Source organism: Hordeum vulgare, chromosome 6H (assembly GCF_904849725.1).
Source record: "Hordeum vulgare subsp. vulgare chromosome 6H, MorexV3_pseudomolecules_assembly, whole genome shotgun sequence".
NCBI classification, from domain to species: domain Eukaryota; kingdom Viridiplantae; phylum Streptophyta; class Magnoliopsida; order Poales; family Poaceae; genus Hordeum; species Hordeum vulgare.
In genome coordinates this window covers 23,683,566-23,705,748 of record NC_058523.1, presented here as the reverse complement: position 1 = coordinate 23,705,748, position 22,183 = coordinate 23,683,566, and the positions used below count along the sequence as shown (strand labels likewise).

The 22,183-nt window shown below is 45.8% G+C and overlaps 1 protein-coding gene across 1 annotated transcript; it reads right to left on the bottom strand.

Annotated features, from left to right (window-relative positions):
* Window positions 1-18,011: 18,011 nt before the first annotated feature.
* LOC123403062 (S-(+)-linalool synthase, chloroplastic-like) lies at window positions 18,012-21,862 on the bottom strand. The gene is made up of 7 exons (XM_045097035.1): window positions 21,570-21,862; window positions 20,950-21,175; window positions 20,336-20,708; window positions 19,924-20,142; window positions 19,404-19,542; window positions 18,645-18,884; window positions 18,012-18,495 (listed from the first exon to the last, which is right to left on the bottom strand). The coding sequence occupies exons 1-7, from the start codon at window positions 21,747-21,749 to the stop codon at window positions 18,223-18,225; spliced, it is 1,650 nt and encodes a 549-aa protein (XP_044952970.1). The 5' UTR covers window positions 21,750-21,862; the 3' UTR covers window positions 18,012-18,222.
* Between the last annotated feature and the right edge of the window lie 321 nt (window positions 21,863-22,183).

The window sequence follows — 22,183 nt, the reverse complement described above, 5'->3', positions numbered from 1 at the left end:
CCCAATTAGCGTCGCCTGTCGTGTCGGGTGATAGCGGACGGGGTGAGGAAGAGGCTCCATTAGTCGTTGATGACGTCGCTGCCACAGAAGAAGCAATGCATGATATCAATGCCATCGATGAGGATGACGATGGCACTCTACAGTATCTCAACACTGGCGCCTATGACGATGGAGCACTACTAGGAAAAACCTTACAGGTAGGAGCCTATTAGTAGCGCTGGAAAGTAGAAAGCGGTGCAGCTATTTAGCAGTAGTGCTGGACACAACGCAACGCTATTGCTAATGTCCTTAGCAGTAGCGCTGGATTTATAATCTGCGCTACTCATAAACAGGGACCAACAAGGCCACCCGCGGTAGCTATAGTAGCAGCGCCGTTCCTAATCATGCGCTACTGCTAAGGTCAATAATAGGTAGCGCTGCGTAGCATCGAGTGCTACTGCTAAAAGGGGCCCAACGATGTAACCGGCAGTAGCTGTAGTAGCAGCGCCGGCATGGTAAAAGCGTTATTGCTAAGTACAATAGCAGTAGCGCTCCTCTGGAACCACTGCTACTGCTATGTTGAGTTAACACCCCACACCGTGCCTCAAAATTTCCTAACTCTCCCCCACTCCCCCACCCCCTCTCTCCTTGATCTCAAGTCGTCGCCGCCTCCCTCGCCGTCGTCGTCGTCATCGTTGCCGCCGCCTCCCTCGTCGTCGTTGTCGTCGCCGCCGCCTCCCTCGCTGTCGCCGCCCCCCTTCCCTCCCGCTCTGGTAAGCCCCCTTCCCCTCCCGCTCCGGTAAGCCGCCTCCCCATCCCGCTCCGGTAAGCCCCCCATCTCCCTCCAGGCGCCGCCGCCCCCCTCCCCTCCCGCTCTAGGCACCCCAAGGCTGCTTCCATTTTGATTTTAGGGCCATCGGTTCAAGATGTCATCTTGAGATGCATGTTAATAAGAAAATCAAGATATGTTTGTTGAAGATCTTTTGATGGGCTAACTAGAAAGAAGGAAAAATCATGTTTGTAAATTTCATGTAAGTAGGCACATTAGGTTTGAATTAGACAACCAATGGTTTCAAACAACTTATTTAAACATTGGAGAGGAAAAAGGGAAGATACATATTTCACCAACCTACAAATATCATCCTTTTGTTGGTGTTAATGCATAAAACAGTAGTGAGTTTCTCACTTTTGCTTACTAAGTTGTGCTAAGTTGTGCCGGAATATCCGAGTGGCCTATGTTTTGCCGGAATGTTGATTCATTTTTCGTTCCGGCAAATTTCAGGCGCTCCATATGTCCACTATTTAGCAAAGGTCATGCCGAAAATTTCCATGATTTTTGTCATGACTAGTGCTAGAAACTAGGACATATGGAGTGCTTGGGAATTGCCGAAAAGGGTAATGAATCAACATTCCGACCAAATATAGGTATCTTTTTATTATTCATGCTTCTGTTTATATACAAATGTTCAATTTTTTCGATATAGTGTCACAGTTGTTGTTTACATATTTACCGCATTAAAACAGGAAATGTCTAACGATGAATATTAGGAGTGTGAATATTGCGGCGACTGTCAGGGTATGTGCGACACGCCTCGCTCACCTGCGAGACGATAGGTTTTTCAAAATGAAGCTTGACGAGAATGGAGATATGTTCCTCCCTTGCCATGCAAGAAGATATGTGTTGGAGAGGCTCTGTTTCGAAGACCATGAGACAATGGAGACGAGGAGCGCTAACCTAAGGACTATACATGGTCACACATTTATTATCAAAGTATTTAATTCAGTTTTTCACACAAAATTTGGGTGCCCAAATTGGGAAGATCTTTGCAAGGCATATGGATTTCAGGAAGGTATGGAAATAACCTTCGATCTTCGTCCTGAAGACAATATGCCAGGCAACATCAATATTTGGGTGGTTGTCGATATGCTTCCTGTTTTACCTCCATGTGAGTTCCTCAACCATATTTCTCAAGTAATTTCCATTCTATATTTAGAAATAGTTGGTGTTCATCCATATACTAAATTTGTTAAATTATAATTTACAACTTATTTCGTTTCTTCGAGTGAATTACGAAAATTAATTGACACGACACACTACATGTGTGGATCACACCTAACTTTGGAGGAGAATGATGTTCTTCTCTAGTTTCTTGTTGGTGTTCTGGTTTCGAGGGATAACTTCCCATATAATTTGGAAATTGGCCAAAATTATACATTTTACATGCCACTAGTGCATAGGTTGAGGCCGGGTGACATTCGCTGAAATATCTTGGTAAGAGTTTTCTAATTAAGTACGCTTTACTATTGCATAAATGGTGTTGATTACATTGCTAACTAGGTTATTATTATGTTCTTCAACAGCAACTGCCACATGATGTAGTGCCTCTGTTGATGCACCCAGAAGGTCATATGAAAATTAAAAGCCCGTTGAAGGCTGAGTTCGATGCTCCATACTCGAGTAACCTCAAACCAAAATAGAAAAGACTCCAAATTGAAGCATGGAGAGAAATAAAGAAGGATCGCAAGCCATAAGTTGGAGACCGTTGGATCTCTGTGCTTCATCATGGAGACATAGGTGTTATTCTGTTTTATGACATTATACCTAAGAGCGAGGACTAAGTCTTATGAGAGACAAGTTATTCCGGTTTATATTAACTTAACATGATTGATTAGGATGCATGCATATGATGACTATTATGATGTTTTTCTGTTTTACTTTATGTGTATCATATGATAACTTGGTATATGATTAAGATGATAATCAGTTGTTAGATGAGTACGTAAGATGATGATGAGTTATATGACATGATACTCCCTGCGTCCCAAAATTCTTGTCTTAGCTTTTGTCTAGAAATGGATGTATCTAAATACTAAGTTTGACTAGATACATTTGTATCTAAACAAATGTAAGACAAGAATTTTGGGACAGAGGGAGTACTTTATGTGCATGATGTGATGAAAATTATGCATGTTTATTATGATATCATGAAACCACTATATAGAGCATGCACAAATACGTAGGGGGGACATAAATACGATGCGAATTAAATATTAAAAGCAGGAATATTACTAGTAGCGCTGGAATATTAACAGCAGCGCTGGCCTAGCAGTAGCGCTCTATTTATTCCAGCGGTACTGCTAACGTAGATACCAGTAGCGCTTTCAATCCAGCGCTACTGCTAAGAGTTAGTTGTAGCGTGTTAGCAGTAGCGCTGCCCCAGCACTACTAGTAAGGGTAAAACCAACGCTACTACTAGGGTTTTCTCTAGTAGTGGAGGATTGATGGCTCAGCTGTATGAGAACTCAGGGTTTGAGCGTCATGAGTCAGTGCCTGAATTGCCGCCTCCGGAGGCTGAACGTATTATAGACGACCTTCCAGTAGCAAAGAAGCATATGAAGAGAGCAAGGAAAGGCAACAAAGTTGCTTCTATGATCCATCCGCCTCTGCAGCCTTGGGTTTAAGACCGTATATCTGTCATGGGTGAAGCGAAATACTATATCCCCTGTGAACCAATCCTACCTAAGGCAGTGTTAGAGGCCATATACGGCGATCTCAGGAGACTTCATGACGATGTGCTGCGAAGAGAGAAAAGCCTGATTGCCTAGCAAAATCAAGCAAAGGTGTCGACACATTCCCCGCGGAAAATTTATTCCTTCGATTCGATTACATCTTCGACATGTTTCACGTGAAAAAGCTGGATTTTATGTTTGTCCGCCTTTTTGCCTTGCACATGAACTACATCATCAAGATTGAGCAGATACTTTATATCTGTGTCGTTGACCCGTTCTTCATGCACGAGAGCTTATTGGTAGTCTGCAAAGAGCACCGTGAATACGCGAGTAACTACATCGCCGATTTCATGGTCGGCAATAAGGACAAGGAGACGATTCTCGTGCCTTATCATCCCATGTAAGTCATCCGCGCGGATATCCTTCCTTCGATTTCAATCATTTCATTTGCATGCGTGAAGGCTAATTTGAGGTGTACTTATTTTGCGCAGCGACGGGCGCGCCGTCCTCATCATCATTTACCCCCGAGTCTCCCATGCTCTTTACTTGGACTCGTCAAAGAACATGAAGAAAAAGGATTACACCCACATCAAGTCTGTTTTCGAAAGTGCTATCTTTACGTACGGCGTACTGGGTGTGGAGATCTCGCTCAGGAAGACAAGGAATTGTGCTCCCTGCTTCGGCCAGTAGACCGACTTCTGCGGCATCCAGCAATCGAGTGGTACTATCACTGGTGGATTCTATGTCCTCCACCACATGCAGGAGTTCAGATGGGATCAGCAGAACCTTCGCATGTCACCTAGAGCCGGCGATGCCCATATTCTGCAATGGGCAAAGAACTTAGGAGATATCCCAGATGATCGACTCTGAGCTGAGTTCTATCACATCCAGCGTGAACTTGCCCAAATCATCATGATGGAGGTCCTTGAAAAAACAGGGATGTTCTACGAAGAAGGGAAAATGTCACGGGAAGACGTCCGAACACGCATAGCCGCTCAGCGTCTCGACCTGAAGCCTTTCACTGCGCTCGGGGACTATCTCCCTGACTTGCATGGATGGCACGACATGTTGGAGTGATTGACGATATATGACAATGTGTCCGTTTAGTCCATACTTTCTCTATGACGAAACTTTGAGTTATGCACGACGAAACTTTATTTGTGATGTAATTAAACCGTCCTCCTCAACTAGCGAAGATCACTCTAGTTAGGGCATTTTGGGTACCATGAACTTTGTATGCTTATGATATGCTATTTTTTCCAAGTCTGTCTCTTTCTGTTGCTCAACTATATATGTTGCATATCATCAACTCATGTGACGATGCAGGTGCATAGATCATCAATGGCGAAGAGTGCTACGCCAGGAGTATACGACAAGTGGCCCGAGTGCTACGCCAGGAGTTTCCGGTTTCCGAGCGACAACCAGTAGTTAGTTTAGGTTCACGCTAGTGCGAGAGAGGGATATGAACCGACCCCTCAAGAAGTACTACATTATGTATGATGAGACATGTCATGTAACTTGTATAGCTATATCGTGATTGTGACGTGATGACATGATTTGTGTTGGATGATATGATGAGACTATTATGTGTATGATATGATGAGCATATTGCATGTTTATGATATGATTAGAACATTGTATGAAACCTGTACAGAAACATCGCAAATACATAGCAAAAAATGATATGAGAAACTATAGTAGTAGCGCTCTTTAGCGCTGGACAGGAAGACGCTGCTGCTAAAGTAACAGTAGCGCGTGTCAAAACACGCTACTAATACACTTAGCAGTAGCGCCGATACAGAAAGCGGTACTGCTAAATAGGGATAGCAGCAGTGTGTCAAAATGCGCTACTGATAAACTTTAGCTGTAGTGCCATATGAGTAGCGTTGTTACCCGCGCTACTGATACACCAAATACCTGCGCTACTGCTAGGGTTTTCCCTAGTAGTGGTAGAAGGCCACTCCCCGGAGGTCAACTTTGAGATCAATGGCCACCATTACAACATAGCTAGCTGATGGTATCTATCCTCAGTGGTCCACTCTTGTGAAGACCATACCAAACCCGCTAGGAGAGAAGAGAAAGAGGTTTGCCCAAATGCAGGAGAGTGCTAGGACGGATGTAGAGCGTGCTTTCGGTATGCTTTCAGTCTCGATGGGGTATCATTCGTAACCCTGCATTGACATGGAGTACGGAGAAGCTTTGGGGGGGGGTGACGACTGCTTGTGTGTCATATGCACAACATGATCAGGGACGATGAACGCGATGATAGCATCTATGACCAAGGGTTTGATTTCCAATGTGTAAATGTAGAGCTTGAACATGCACCTCCTCCAACCGTTGAAAAGTTTGTCGAGTTTCATCAGGAATTGCGTGATTGGCATACTCATATCCAGCTTTAGAATGACTTGGTTGAACACGCGTGGACTCACATTGGCAACCAATAGATGCATCTATTGGTTTAATTTATTTTCGTGCAAACAAATTTTAATTGGATTGTAATAATTCTATTTGATATTAATTTTATTTTCAATTGAGTTGTAAAAACACTATTTCAAACATGCAACAATTGACAGTTTAATTTTTAATACGGTTGAATTTTCTCGAACGGACGAGATGCCGCCAAAATGCGGCTGGGCGTTGGGCGCACGGTCGGTGCATTCGGGTGCATCCACGAATCGAGGCGAACGCGACCTCATTGCCAGCCCTAAACGGAGGAAAAGCGGACGAAACGGACGTCCGTTTCGCGTCGTGCATTGTAGTTGGCCTAAGGACCCCAAACGGACATCCGGTTCGTCTGTTTTTTGTCCGTTTGATGTAGGAAAATAGACACGGCTGGCCGCTTGCGGTCGTGTGGGCATCGGTGCGCCCAACGGGTCGGTCGTGCCCCAAACGGCCCGTTTGTTTGAACTCGAAAATAAACCCCCAAAACCCCAAATTAAACATTAAAACCAACCTCGAAAATATTAAACGCACACATTAAAACGTCCACATTACCTAACTTCGACATTAATATAAACAAGATAATATAAGCATTAAAAAAGTAGAAAGGGTCAATGCCACGGCCTTGGACGCCATTGCTTGCTATGGCTACCGTATACTTCTCACCGTCGTCCTCGTCGCCGGTGAGGTCGATGTATGGAGGTGGCTACCAGAGGTGGGCTGGCGGAGCCACGACTGCTGTGTCGGCTGCGGTGGTGCCTGCACCACCTCTTCGTGCGGCGGGGAAGGTGACCACTGGACGGCGTCCACCTTGGGCGTCCACGACATGGTCTCCGTCCACATCCAGGACCGCCCGACCAATGCCGGGTTCCATCCCGTCGCCTCCTCCATCGCTACCTCTGGCCTCCTCCTTCACATACGCATCTAGCTCGGAGAAGGCGACGTCCCGACCGCGGAGAGGGCCAGCATCTCCTCGAGGCTCACCCATTGGCGCTCGTCGTGGGTGTGCAGGGACTCCTCCAACACCATCCTCTTGAGCTCCTACTGCACGGTGGCCGACATTGGCTCGGGGGGTGGAGAGGGAGATGGTGATGACTATGGGGTGAGGCCGCGAACTTGCCCACAACCGCGCACCTGGGGCACGCTGGGAGCTGGCGCACGGGAGACGTGATCTCGCTGGACGGCCTGCAAAATAGGATTCCCGCCGGATGTTGTGCTCATCACGGAGGCACGTATCCTAGAGCGGCGAGTCCATGGGGTACCTCCAGTCATGGATGAGGTTTGGGCAGGTGGGCGCGACGACGATGGATCTCCTCCCGACGGGCGTGGCCGCCCACCGGCACCAGCGGGACAGGCACGCGGTCAGCGGAGAGGTGCCCGTTGTTTGGGAGGTGCAAGTCGCCCCATGGCAATGGCGTGCGCGTCTCCCAGCACCGCTGGCACACCTCTGCCTTGACGTACGTCCGTCGACGAGGTGGGCGCCACCCGACACGATATGGAAGGCAGGCGGGGAGGTGGAAGTGGAGGTGGAGGTGGAGGTGGAGGTGGGGGGTGTGGGAACGGCGACAATGATCGGAAGACGAGCCGGCCTCGTGGTCGTGCCTCGTCTTGCTGCCGGGGAACCACCCCACCATTGTCGCCGGCGGAGAGGGGCGGAGAGGGGGAGGCCTAGGGTTTGCTTGTCGGGGTTCTAGGAGGCAGACCATTCGGGAAGTGAAAGTTATGGATTGGTCGGTCCACGTCTTTCAATTTAAGAAGGACGGCGACCGCGTGATGTGTGGCTGATAGCTCGGGCTCGCCACGCGTGCACATTTAAGTTGTGCGTTGGAAGTAGTTGGGCGGCCGCCACACGTCCCCGAGGCGGACGACCGGCAAGCGCGTGCCCGTCCGTTCCTCGTTCATGTGAACATAAACCGAGCGCGTGTTTGCATCGAAAATAGGACGGATCGAACGCCAAACGAACATAATTTAAGAATGCGGCAGCACGTTAAAGCCGTATACATATGTCCATTTTGATTCAAACGAACGCGGGCGAATATAGTAAAGTCGCGTGTTGGACTTTTTGCCTTAGATGGGATATATGCCACCACGCCAAACGCAAAGGGGATTCGGGCCAGCGGTCCTTCGAGAGGGGCGTGAGAAGGGAGCCTGTCCGCTACGTCGGACGGCCACGGTGGTCAGGCCGCGCGCGCAGGCACATACATAGGGAAGGGGGCGTTGTTGGTTCTACTACTATGGGAGAGACTTCTGTGATGGGTCTGTCGTTGGTCCTACTACTGGTAATTGACGCTAACCTCCCTGTTCTGAACCGTGGCGGGTCCCACATGTAAGCCAATAAAGAAATGCTCATGTGGATAGCTTGCATGTTTAGAACGGGTTCCACATGTAAGCCAGTAAAAGAAATCCTGATGTGGACAGCTTGCATGTTTAGATAAATAAATTTATGAGGCTGAACTTCTTAAGTATATAGGAGTAGGATATAGGATGTGTCAAAAATATGCATGGCTTTAGTTTGATTATCGTACGTTGTTGCTACCGATATTTTCTTTTTGAACAATCACCGAAGCAAGAAGGTTCTCACCTAAAGATATTACGCAAAAAAACAAGACGAGTTACATCATATACTATATTACAACGAGAGGACAAGTACCTACACATTTGGCGCTAGGCTGTGTGGCGAGCCCTATGCGGCTGATATTGCCATTCGTTCTTGGCCAACCATCCATCGATCCTGGGCAGTGTAGCTAGACTGAGCCATCGTCCAAAGCTATTTTAATGGTAGCGCGAGTGGTCGGTGGTCTCATTTTGCGGCCTAGCTAACTATCTAGGGCATCTTCAACCGTTAATCTGGCATTTTTTATATTCGTTCGTAAATAGGAGGGTCAGTTCACGAACATGGATGCGAAGGCTGCCATCCAATGCTGGCACATACATTTTAAACATCATCCAAACTCATTGGACGAATTCATGCAAACACGACAGGATTTCATACAAACATAACGGTGTTAAGGCAAACAAGACGGGTTTTCGTTAGGTTTCAAATATTTAGAACAAAAAAAACCCGTTCTGCCCGACCCTAAACCTATCCTACGACAGCATCCGACGTCGAAATTCCTGTCGTCCTCCGTCCGCCGTGTTCATGAGCACCGACGATAAAATCGATAAAGTGAAGTTGCAGTCTTTGACAAGTAAGGGTAGAACACAGGAGACAGACTAGCCTGCATCGGACACAATGCCTTGCCACCTACCATGTCCTACTCATCATCGGAGGATTCTGCACCTTGTCCATCACCGGTGTACATGATGTCCACGATGGTCTAACTGGTCTGCCTGATAGTTCGTTGAAGGAGCATAGGTGGCGCAACTCACATTGTTCTAGTCTACGACCGCATGCAGCTGCGCATCTGCGGTGTCCGCTTCGTGGCGAGCGGCGTGTTGTGCGCGGACGACATCGTAGATGCCACGCTGCTTCACGACGAAGTTGGGGTTCGGCACGGCCATGGCCTCCTCACTCAGCATAGATATTTTCCTCCACCAACGAGTCCTACTCCAGGAGGAACATACTCTAACGATGTTCCTCCTACGCCTCCTGGAACACTGACATAGGCGCCGACTCAGGCTGCACCTCCACCATGGCGGCGTTATAGTCCGTCGGCGCCTGCTCAATGGTGAAACCATCATGCATAGCGCATGCGCTGTGGTTGTGTCATAGGAGCCCGTCTCCATGAGTGGGGTCATCCTCGTCGTCGGGTTCCTCGGGCGATCTGGCCAACAAGCCAGGCTCGATCCGCTTAGCATGACGGCTCTGCTAGGCGGCGGTAAGGGCGACACCTCGTGATTCATCTCCATGGAAAGACTCTCCCGCAGAGCTTCAACGCCTATTGTCGCCTTTAAATTGTTGGAAATATGCCCTAAAGACAATAATAAAGATGTTATTATTATATTTCCAGTTCATGATAATTGTCTATTATTCATGATATAATTGTATTAACCAGAAACCGTAATACATGTGTGAATATATAGATCACAATGTGTCCCTAGTGAGCCTCTAGTTGACTAGCTCGTTGATCAATAGATGATCATGGTTTCTCGATCATGGACATTGGATGTCATTGATAACGGGATCACATCATTGGGGAATGATGTGATGGACAAGACCCAATCCTAAGCATAGCACTAGATCGTGTTGTTCGTCTGCTAAAGCTTTTCTAATGTCAAGTATCATTTCCTTAGACCGTGAGATTGTGCAACTCCCGGCTACCGTAGGAGTGCTTTGGGTGTACCAAACGTCACAACTAACTGGGTGATTATAATGGTGCACTACGGGTATCTCCGAAAGTGTCTGTTGAGTTGTATGAATCGAGATCGGGATTTGTCACTCCGTGTGACGTATAGGTATCCATCATCATATTGAGCTCAGTGTGACTAAAGAGTTAGTCACATGATGATGTGTTACGGAACGAGTAAAGAGACTTACCGGTAACGAGATTGAACAAGGTATAGGGATACCGACGATTGAATCTCGGGCAAGTATCATATCGGTAGACAAAGAGAATTGCATACGGGATTGATTGAATCCTTGATATCGTGGTTCATCCGATGAGATCATCATGGAACATGTGGGAATCAACATGGATATTCAGACCCCACTATTTTTTATTGGCCGGAGAGATTTCTCGGTCATGTCTGCATGTCTCCCGGGCCCGTAGGGTCTACACAATTAAAGTTCGACGACGCCAGGGTTATAGGGAAATAGTGTACGTGGTTACCGAAGGTTGTTCCGAGTCCCGGATGATATCTTGGACGTCACGAGGAGCTCCGGAATGGTCCGGAGGTAAAGATAGATATATAGGATGTGAGGTTTCGGACACCGAAAGTGTTTCGGGCGTCACAGGTAACGTACCGGGATCACCGGAAGGGTTCCGGGGGTCCGGCGGGAGGGGCCACCAGCCCCAAGAGGCTTCATGGGCCAAAAGGTGAAAGGGGACCAGCCTAAAGTGGGTTGGTGCACCCTCCCCTCTCAGCCCAAGGCGCAAGGAGAGGTGGAGGGGGCAAAGACTAGGCGCAGAGGGGCCCAAGGCCCACCTAGGTCGCCGCCCTCCTCTCCACCTTGGCCGCTGGCCCTCACTGGCCATCTAGGGCTGCCGCCACCCGTAGGGAGGGAACCCTATGGGTGCACACAATCTCTCCCTCCGTCCTATAAATACCCAAGGTTTGGGGCTGATTTGAGACACGAAAACTCTCTCTCTCGGCGCAACCCTTCCTCTCTCTTTCCTCGTCCTCCGCATAGCTTAGCGAAGCTCTGCTGGAGAACCATGTAGCTCCATCGCCACCACGCCGTCATGCTGCCGGAGCTCTCTCCCTCAACCTCTCCTTCCTCCGTGCTGGTTCAAGGTGTTGGAGACGTCACCGGGCTGCACGTGTGTTGAACGCGGACGTGCCGTAGTTCAGCACATAGATCAGAATCCACCGCGATCTGAATCTCCGCGAGTACGACACCATCAACCACGTTCATAGTAATGTTTCCGTTTAGCGATCTTCAAAGATATGAAGATGCTCTATAACCTCTCTCGTTGCTGGTTTTCCATAGATAGATCCTTGTATGGCGTAGGAAAATTTTAAAATTACTACGATCCCCAACAGTGGTATGAGAGCCAAGGTTCTATCGTAGATTCTATGCACGAGTAGAACACAAAACTTGTGGGCACCGATTTGTCAAGTTGCTTGCCGTTACTAGTCTTACCTTTTTCGGCGGTATTGTGGGATGAAGCGGCTCGGACCGACCTTACACGTACGCTTATGTGAGACTGGTTCCACCGACAGACATGCACTTGGTGCATAAGGTGGCTAGCGGGTGTCTGTCTCTCCCACTTTAGTCGAATTAGATTCGATGAAAAGGGTCCTTATGAAGGTTAAATAGCATTGGCATATCAACGTTGTGGCTGTCACGTAGGTGAGAAACGTTCTTGCTAGAAACCCTAACCAGCCACGTAAAACTTGCAACAACAACTAGAGGACGTCTAACTTGTTTTTGCAGGGTATGCTATGTGATGTGATATGGCCAAAATGATGTGATGTTACATATGTGATGTATGAGTATGATCATGTTCTTGTAATAGGATTCACGACTTGCATGTCGATGAGTATGACAACCGGCAGGAGCCATAGGAGTTGTCTAAATTTATTGTATGAGATGCAACGCCATGTTGATTACTTTACTTTATCGCTAACGGTTAGCTATAGTAGTAGAAGTAATAGTTGGCGTGACGACTTCACGGAGACACAATGATGGAGATCATGTTGTCATACCGGTGACGATGATGATCATGCTGCCCCGAAGATGGTGATCAAAGGACCAAGATGATATTGGCCATATCATGTCACTATATGATTGCAAGTGATGTTTATCATGTTTTTCATCTTATTGCTTAGAACGACGGTAGCAAAGATAAGATGATCCCTCATTAAAATTTCGACATATGTATTCCCCTAAGTGTGCACCGTTGCGAAGGTTCGTTGTCTCGAAGCACCACGTGATGATCGCGTGTGATAGATTCTAACGTTCACATACAACGTGTGTAAGCCAGTTTACACACATAAAACACTTAGGTTGACTCGACGAGCCTAGCATGTACAGACATGGCCTCGAATACAGGAGACCGAAATGTCGAACATGAGTCATATGGTTGATACGATCAGCATGGAGATGCTCACCATTGATGACTAGTCCGTCTCACGTGATGATCGGACACGGGCTAGTCAACGTGGATCATGTAACACTTGGATGACTAGAGGGATGTCGATCTAAGTGGGAGTTCATTAGTAATTTGATTAGATGAACTTAATTATCATGAACTTAGTCTAAAATTGCCTTTACAAATATTGTAGATCTAATGTCCAACGCAAATGTCTCATTCAACTTTAACGCGTTCCTAGAGAAAACCAAGTTGAAAGACGATGGTAGCAATTATGTGGATTGGGCTCGTAACTTGAAGCTCATCCTCGTGGATTTCAAGAAGGCATATGTCCTTGATGCACCGCTAGGTGATCCTCCTGTTCCCGCGGCAGACCAGGACGCTAGAAACGTCTGGCAGTCGTGGAGTGATGACTACTCTCTTTTCAGTGTGGCATGCTTTACAGTTTAGAACCGGGGCTCCAAAGGCGTTTTGAGCAACACGGAGCATATGAGATGTTCAAGGAGCTGAAACTTGTTTTTCAAGCTCATGCCCAGGTCGAGAGATATGAAGTCTCCGACAAGTTCTTTAGCTGCAAGATGGAGGAGAATAGTTCTGTCAGTGAGCACATACTCAGAATGTTTGGGTTGCACAATCGCTTGACTGAACTGGGAGTTGAACTTCCGGATGATGCGGTCATTGACAGAATCCTCTAGTCGCTTCCACCTAGCTACAAAGGCTTTGTGATGAATTACAACATGGAAAGGATGGAAAATACTATTCCCGAGTTGTATTCAATGCTGAAATCTGTAGAGGTAGAAATCAAGAAAGAGCATCAAGTGTTGATGGTCAATAAGACCACCAGTTTCAAGGAAGGAAAGGGTAAGAAGAACTTCAAGAAAGACGGCAAAGCTGTTGCTGCGCCCGGTAAGCCAGTTGCCGGGAAGAAGTCAAAGAAAGGACCCCAAGTCTGAGACTGAGTGCTATTACTGCAAGGGAACTGGTCACTCGAACCGGAATTGCCCCAAGTACTTAGTGGACAAGAAGGCCGGCAACGTCAAAGGTATATGTGATATACTTGTTATTGAAGTGTACCTTACTAGCACTTTGTAGTAGCTCCTGTGTATTTGATACAGGTGATGTTGCTCACATTTGCAACTCTAAGCAGAAACTACGAAACAAGCGCAGGCTGACTAAGGACGAGGTGACGATGCGCGTCGGGAATGGTTCCAAGGTCGATGTGATCGTCGTCGGCACGCTACCTCTACATCTACCGTAGGGATTAGTTTTAAACCTTAATAATTGTTATTTAGTACCAGCTTTAAGAAGGAACATTGTATCGGGATCTCGCTTGATGCAAGATGGCTACTCATTTAAATCTGAGAATAATGGCTGTTCCATTTATATGAGTGGTATGATTTATGGTCATGCCCCGCTGGTTAATGGTTTAGTCCTAATGAATCTCGATCGTGATGATACACATATTCATAGTGTAAGTGCTAAAAGATGCAACGTTGATAATGATAGTCCCACATACTTGTGGCACTGACGCCTTGGTCATATTAGCGTAAAGCGCATGAAGAAACTCCATACTGATGGACTTTTGGAGTCTCTTGATTTTGAATCATCTGACACATGCGAACCGTGCCTCATGGGCAAGATGACCAAGACTCCGTTCTCCGGAACAATGGAGCGAGCAACTAACTTGTTGGAAATAATACATACCGATGTATGCGGTCCAATGAGCGTTGAAGCTCGCGGTGGCTATCATTATTTCTCACCCTCACTGATGATTTAAGTAAATATGGGTATGTTTACTTAATGAAGCACAAGTATGAAACCTTTGAAAAGTTCAAGGAAATTCAGAGTGAGGTGGAGAATCAACGCGACAAGAAAATAAAGTTCCTAAAATATGATCGTGGAGGAGAATATTTGAGTCGTGAGTCTGGCACACACCTAAGGAAATGTGGAATTGTTTGACAACCCACGCCGCCTGCACACCGCAACGCAACGGTGTGCCTGAACGTCGTAATCGCACTTTATTGGATATGGTGCAATCTATGATGTCTCTTACCATTTTTCCACTATCATTTTGGGGATATGCATTGGTAACTGTTGCATTCACTTTAAATAGGGCACCGTCTAAATCCGTTGAGACGACACCGTATGAATTATGGTTTGGCAAGAAACCTAAGCTATCGTTTCTTAAAGTTTGGGGCTGCGATGCTTATGTGAAGAAACTTCAACAAGAGAAGCTCGAACCCAAAGCGGAAAAATGCGTCTTCATAGGATACCCTAAGGAAACTATTGGGTAAACCTTCTATCTTAGACCTGAAGGCAAGATCTTTGTTGCTAAGAACTAATCCTTTCTAGAGAAAGCGTTTCTCTCGAAAGAAGTAAGTGGGAGGAAGATAGAACTTGATGAGGTAGTTGTACCTCCTCTCGAACCGGAAAGTAACACAGCGCAAGAAAATGTTTTTGAGGCGCGTGAAACGGCTAGAGAAGAAGTTAATGATGATGATCATGACACTTCAGATCAAGCCGCTATTGAACCACAAAGATCGACAAGGGTACGTTCCGCACCAGAATGGTACGACAACCCTGTCATGGAAATCATGTTGATGGACAACAGTACCTGAAAAGGACTAAAGCTATGTTTCTCGTTTATGGAGGTGTCGAAGAACTCGTCGTAAAGGGTTACGTCGATGCTAGATTCGACACAGATTCGGATAACTCCAAGTCACAAACCGGATACGTGTATGTTTTGAATAATGGGGCAGTTAGTTGGTGCAGTTGCAAGTAAAGCGTCGTGGCGGCATCTACATGTGAAGCGGAGTACATAGCTGCTTCTGAAGAAGCATAGGAAGGAGTCTGGATGAAGGAGTTCATCACCAACCTTGGAGTGATTTCTAGTGCATCGGGCCGGATGACTCTGTTCTTTGACAACACTGGAGCTATTGATATTGCAAAGGAGCCCAGGTTTCACAAGAAGACCAAGCACATCAAGCGCTGCTTCAACTCCAATCCTAGATATATCCGGGATGGAGATATAGATATTTGTAAAGTACATAGATCTGAATGTCCCTGACCCGTTGACTAAACCTCTTCCACGGGAAAAGCATGATCAACACCAGAACTCTATGGGTGTTCGATTCATCACAATGTAACTAGATTATTGACTCTAGTGCAAGTGGGAGACTGTTGGGAATATGTCCTAGAGGCAATAATAAAGTTGTTATTATTATATTTCCAGTTCATGATAATTGTCTATTATTCATGCTATAATTGTATTAACCAGAAACCGTAATACATGTGTGAATATATAGATCACAATGTGTCCCTAGTGAGCCTCTAGTTGACTAGCTCGTTGATCAATAGATGATCATGGTTTCTTGATCATGGACATTGGATGTCATTGATAACGGGAGCACATCATTGGGGAATGATGTGATGGACAAGACCCAATCCTAAGCATAACACTAGATCGTGTTGTTCGTCTGCTAAATCTTTTCTAATGTCAAGTATCATTTTCTTAGACCGTGAGATTGTGCAACTCCCGGATGCCGTAGGAGTGCTTTGGTTGTACCAAACGTCACAACGTAACTGGGTGATTATAAAGGTGCACTACGGGTATCTCCGAAAGTGTTTGTTGGGTTGTACGAATCGAGACCGGGATTTGTCACTCCGTGTGACGGAGAGGTATCTCTGGGCCCACTCGGTAATCCATCATCATATTGATCTCAGTGTGGCTAAAGAGTTAGTCACGGGATGATGTGTTACAGAACGAGTAAAGAGACTTGCCGGTAACGAGATTGAACAAGGTATAAGGATACCGACGATCGAATCTCACGCAAGTATCATACGGTAGGCAAAGGGAATTGCATACGGCATTGATTGAATCCTTGACATCGTGGTTCATCCGATGAGATCATCGTGGAACATGTGGGAATCAACATGGATATCCAGAGCCCGTTGTTGGTTATTAGCCGGAGAGATGTCTCTGTCATGTCTGCATGACTCCCGAGCCCGTAGGGTCTACACACTTAAGGTTCGATGACGCTAGGGTTATAGGGAAATAGTGTACGTGGTTACCGATGGTTGTTCGGAGTCCCGGATGAGATCCCGGACATCACGAGGAGCTCCGGAATGGTCCGAAGGTAAATATTGATATATAGGATGTGAGGTTTCGGACACCGGAAGTGTTTCGGGCGTCACCGGTAACGTACCGGGACCACCGAAAGGGTTCCGGGGGTCCACCTGGAGGGGCTACCAGCCCCAAGAGGCTTCATGGACCAAAAGGTGGAAGGGGACCAGCCCAAAGTGGGCTGGTGCGCCCTCCCCTCTCAGCCCGAGACGCAAGGAGAGGTGGAGGGGGCAAACCCTAGGCGCAGAGGGGCCCAAGGCCCACCTAGGTCGCCGCCCTCCTCTCCACCTTGGCCGCCGGCCCTCCCTGGCCATCTAGGGCTTCCGCCACCCCTAGGGAGGGAACCCTAGGGGTGCGCACCCTCTCTCCCTCCCTCCTATAAATACCCACGCTTTGGGGCTGATTCGAGACACGAAAACTCTCTCTCGGTGCAGCCCTTCCTCTCTCTTTCCTCATCCTCCGCATAGCTTAGCGAAGCTCTGCCGGAGAACCACGTAGATCCACCGCCACCACGCCGTCGTGCTGCTGGAGTTCTCTCCCTCAACCTCTCCTTCCTCCTTGCCGGTTCAAGGTGTTGGAGACGTCATCCGGCTACACGTGTGTTGAACACGGAGGCGCCGTAGTTCGGCACATAGATCGGAATACACCGCGATCTGAATCTCTGCGAGTACAACTCCATCAACCGCGTTCATAGTAACGCTTCCGCTTAGCGATCTTCAAAGGTATGAAGATGCTCTACAACCTCTCTCGTTGTTGGTTTCTTCATAGATAGATCCTTGTATGGCGTAGGAAATTTTTGAAATTACTACGAACCCCAACATAAATGTGGTGCAAGGGCGGAGGATGTGGAATGGCTTGTGTAGTGTGTGTCTGTGTGTTAGCCGGCTGTTGCCGCCTTTAAATAACGGATTCCGGTGAGGCAAGGTGTCCAGGTGCATCAATGCGCGGTGCTGGAGTTGGTTTCTCGGACGGCGAGCCTGCTTAATGACGGCATATGGGCGGATGGGGCATTGGACGTGCGTGGTAGATATCCCTCCCCCCCTGCGGTCCAGTAATGCGTTGCCGATATTGAACGGGTCTTTTTTGCTTTGCCCTTATAAGATTGGTGTCCTTCCTAGTTTTTGTTTTCATGTTTACCCGTCTGCCTTCTTGTGTACACAGACCATTGCTAGAACTACATGTAAGAGATCAGCATATCGTATTAACTTGTACAACCTAACGATCTTGTCATACATTCACAATTTCATACACAAAATATTTTCCGGTCTTATCAATTCATATGCATCTCATCATACATTGGAACATTGCATGGAGCAGCAGGCAATTCCTGACTTTTTTCCATGTATGTTTATCATCTTATCAGGTGAAGCACATATGCTAATTGCGCACGATGTAAATCAACATCGTACGTGAGAACCCTACCAAAAACTAATACACTCCATTTTATATACAATATTATATGATAGAATGCATGATTTAGAAGAGCAGCATCCTTGTATAGTCCTGAAGGACGGGGAGCTTCTGCTCGTTGTCGTGGCCATACATGACGCGGACCATCCTCGCAAAGTTTAGTGATGCTGTGATGAAGCTATGCGATAGTGTTGACTTTGTCCCACAGAAGCATACCCTGTTAAGACCTTCCCATTCACTTCCGATCATCTCCAGCATGTGCTTCTTCGCGTCACCACGAGGATTTTCTCTTTGGTACAACTCCTTGTATGATCCATCTAGCCCATTTTGCGATTCATCCTGCATGAGACAAATAACAAAAATGTTAGATTATGTCTTATTTTGTCAATATTGACATGGATGTTGACCCACCATGCTACGAACTGACTGAATTTATCATAGTGCTAATCCTAAATTCATATGTGATAAAGTTTCTGGTGTGTTCATACCTTTGCACTACCCATGTCGTCCCAAAGCCTCATGATCTTTGCAGGGTAGGAGATGACTCGATGGATGTCGTCATTCTTGCCCTCGTTTAATTCATGTCCCAACATGAAGAAAAGATGCATGAATAAAAGTGGAGCTCCTGAAGTGATAATCCCGTTTCTTAGATAGTCCTCGGATGTAGGGATCTGATCAGTAGATAACCATTTTCCCTCGATCATGAATCCATCAAACAAAGTTGCCCACTGTAAGAAGGAAAAATTCAAGCAGGTAAGTTTAATTCTTCCACTGTTATTTTACGTTCTATTAATTTTGTAAATACAACTAGGTAATTGCACATGTGTTGCAATAGGGGCACATATATTTTGTATGTAATCATCGTGATTTACATACCGTTTTAGTGTAAGTTGATTACAAAATAAAAAGAAACTTTAGCTGATAACTGAATCAATACTTATTACTTATTGGCCTGCCAAAGAAAATAATGTTATTTTATATGATAAGCCATTAAAATGTGGGATAGTTGGGACGATTCAAGGAAAGTCGGTTTGGGAAAATTCGTAAAACAAGAAACGGTGGAGGTGACATGGGAATGGAGATGATGGACGGAAGATAGGAACATCAGAGAACCTTACTTAGAAGAGATTACTCACAAAATTAGATATATAGTTGACATCAATATTTGAGGTGGTACCATTGTTATATTTAGTTACTTAGGAAAAATCTAATTAAAGAGAAATCAACAACCATCCCGGTAGACATACCGCTTTCTTGAGATGATTGATAGGGTTCACTCCAAGCTCTTTTCTGACCATATCGGCGATATCACTTGTGATTGTGTAAATGGCCTTGTAACATGATATCATGTAGCTCGGGAGTGAATCAACAGCTGCAAGATCCCACCTGTGAACAATGTGTAATTTGTTTGTGATATTTTGATAAAAACAACATGTTTCTATCATGTATAATGTCTGAAGGTTAAGTAATCCTTGAGTTTGTATTCCATTAGCAAAGTAGATGCCATTTTGGACATAAACAATCTCTAATATGAAACATTTTTTCTTTTTGTTTGAATATACAATTAATATTAATAACATTACTCATAAAGACACAATATTTAATTCAAACCAATATTAGAACATCTGCATATATTATATGTCGGTGTTAAAGAAGTTTGAAGATCTGATTGGACATATTTAATACGTCATTTCCTTACAAAGAAGGCAACTATATTGCTTCCCTAATCGTATTAACCATATATATTATGGAAACAATAATGCTCACATTTTGATCGCCTCATTAAAGAGGGAAAGCTCCTCTTGTGTGGCGACAAGATCAAAGATGTCATCCACAATATAGACCATGGATATGACCTTTGTGATCTCAATCCGATATCTAGAGAAGGAGATGCCCTCGAGGACGGTCATGGACCACATGTACCACTTAAGAACTTGGTCCCTTGCGGCCGGTATTTCTTGAGCCAATCCTAGATCCATCCACCATCTGTGTGAAAAGGAATTTTCATATAGTTACAACTACCATTCTTTTAATTGTGGCAATACGTGAGTAATAAAAAATGTTCATTTATCAAATTTGGCCAAGAGATCTAGTGTTTCCCTCTTATCATGAGAATGCACATATTTTCCACCTTTTACAAAATTAATCATTGGGGGCCAGTAGTTTATTATATTTATACCTCTTAACCTCTTGCATTTCCCACTGATGCTGCAACTTCTTAGTCGTAAACTCTGCAAGTGCCAAGTTCTCAATTGCCATGTTCCTGGTGGGCATGGTCTGGAGGTAGCTTAGATGGTGCCTTGCCTTGTATTGCATCAGGCTCACATGATAGGGGTGGTCAAGTGAGCGCCTCACATATCTTCCAAGGTTCGGCTCCAAGTATTTAATTGCGAATCTAAGATGCTTGCTTGAGAATTCATTTGCCTTGTAGAGTGATGATTCTCCCACATTGAGGTGTGACATGTCTTGCAAGCTGAGCAACCCTCTAATGTCTTTGCTGAGCCCAATGTTGAATTCACCATTATCATTTCTGAACTTCCGAAGGACATCGTCTGCCAAGTTGTTGAGAAGGGGTCTTAGGCACATGTCATAAATAATGAGTACAATACGTCTCCAACGAGGTGCTTATACACTCCAGAAGGAAACATTAAACCTTAGGTTAGACTTGGCTACTCTAAGATATTTTTCAGCAAACTCATCGCTTAAAACTCATTTCATAGACCAAATTGCACTCAAGCTTCCCAAACTTGTTTGTTTATCTCTCTCGAGGCACTAAAGTTGTATTTTACTGACCTGCTGAAACATAATATCCAGCTTCCCGCATCAGCCTCAGGGAAAGGGTTGCGTCAAGCAGATCATCACTATGGATGAGGTCTGTACACGAGCCCATGATGGTGTCGATCTCGTCTTGAAAATAGTGGTCGATGCAGAGGCGCTTGAGGTGATCAACAGTGGTCAATAAACCTCGTCTACTTGTCAGATGGTGATGCAGCAATGCTTGAACATTCCTTAGGCTTTCCTGGTATGTTGCACAGAGACATCAAACTTCTTCTTCAAAAGAATATATACAAAGTTTACAGAACTTTGATTATTAATATAGGGTTTCGGTTGATAGTACATAGCAATATTTTTATTTACCATTAAAAGTACATTCATAATAACGTTTGTTTATACATTTTATAAACATCTTTCCAAATTTAATGGGATAATCTGGTTCCTAGTTCCTCGTAGGACCAAGTCGTTTCTTTCCTTTTACTGGAAGGTCACAGCTTATGACGACATGCTTGTATTAGGCTCAACATTATAGCTCTGATAGGTTTGAGCTCGATCCCTTGTGTAATACTCTAATTAGAAACGACGACATAAACACGCATGCTAATTTGCATCTACGGGCGATAACCATATATATATACCTGGAAGTCAAAATCATCGGACAGCTCATGTGACGCAGGCTCCCGCCCGGGACAAATCACTGTTGACGGGCGGAAGAAGGCACGGTTGCGTCCGCTCCGGCCACCATTGCCGGCCACCGGTGAAGCTGAATGGTGTAGTGGCTGAACGGAGAAGGAGAAGAAGACATGCGCAGCAGCCATCGGTTGCTTAATTAACACCGGATGACTGCTGCTGCCTTGTTACTGATCGACTAAGTAGGCTAACTGGCTAGACGTGGCCTGGGTGATACGAGATGAACAAGTAGCTGCTGCTGCCTTGTCTTTGGATATGAGCAATGCAGGCATGTCCTCTAGATTTATAGAGAGGGGGATGCGAGGGGCTGCAGCTGCGTCGATCCATCCTACACCGAGTGAGTGGTGTGTGCTGTTGGACTATGCATGCGCCCCAGGTGAGTCATGTGCAAAATTCAGTAAACGTGTACGATTGTAGCATACGTCATGCATGATTAGTTAATTAGTCCAAGTTTCATAAGTACATGCACAGTCCATTATTGTAGACAAGGCCAGATTAATAATTTAGTTGTCACGTGATGCATGCACTCATCAAACTTCGCTTTTCGCCTACAGGTATACTC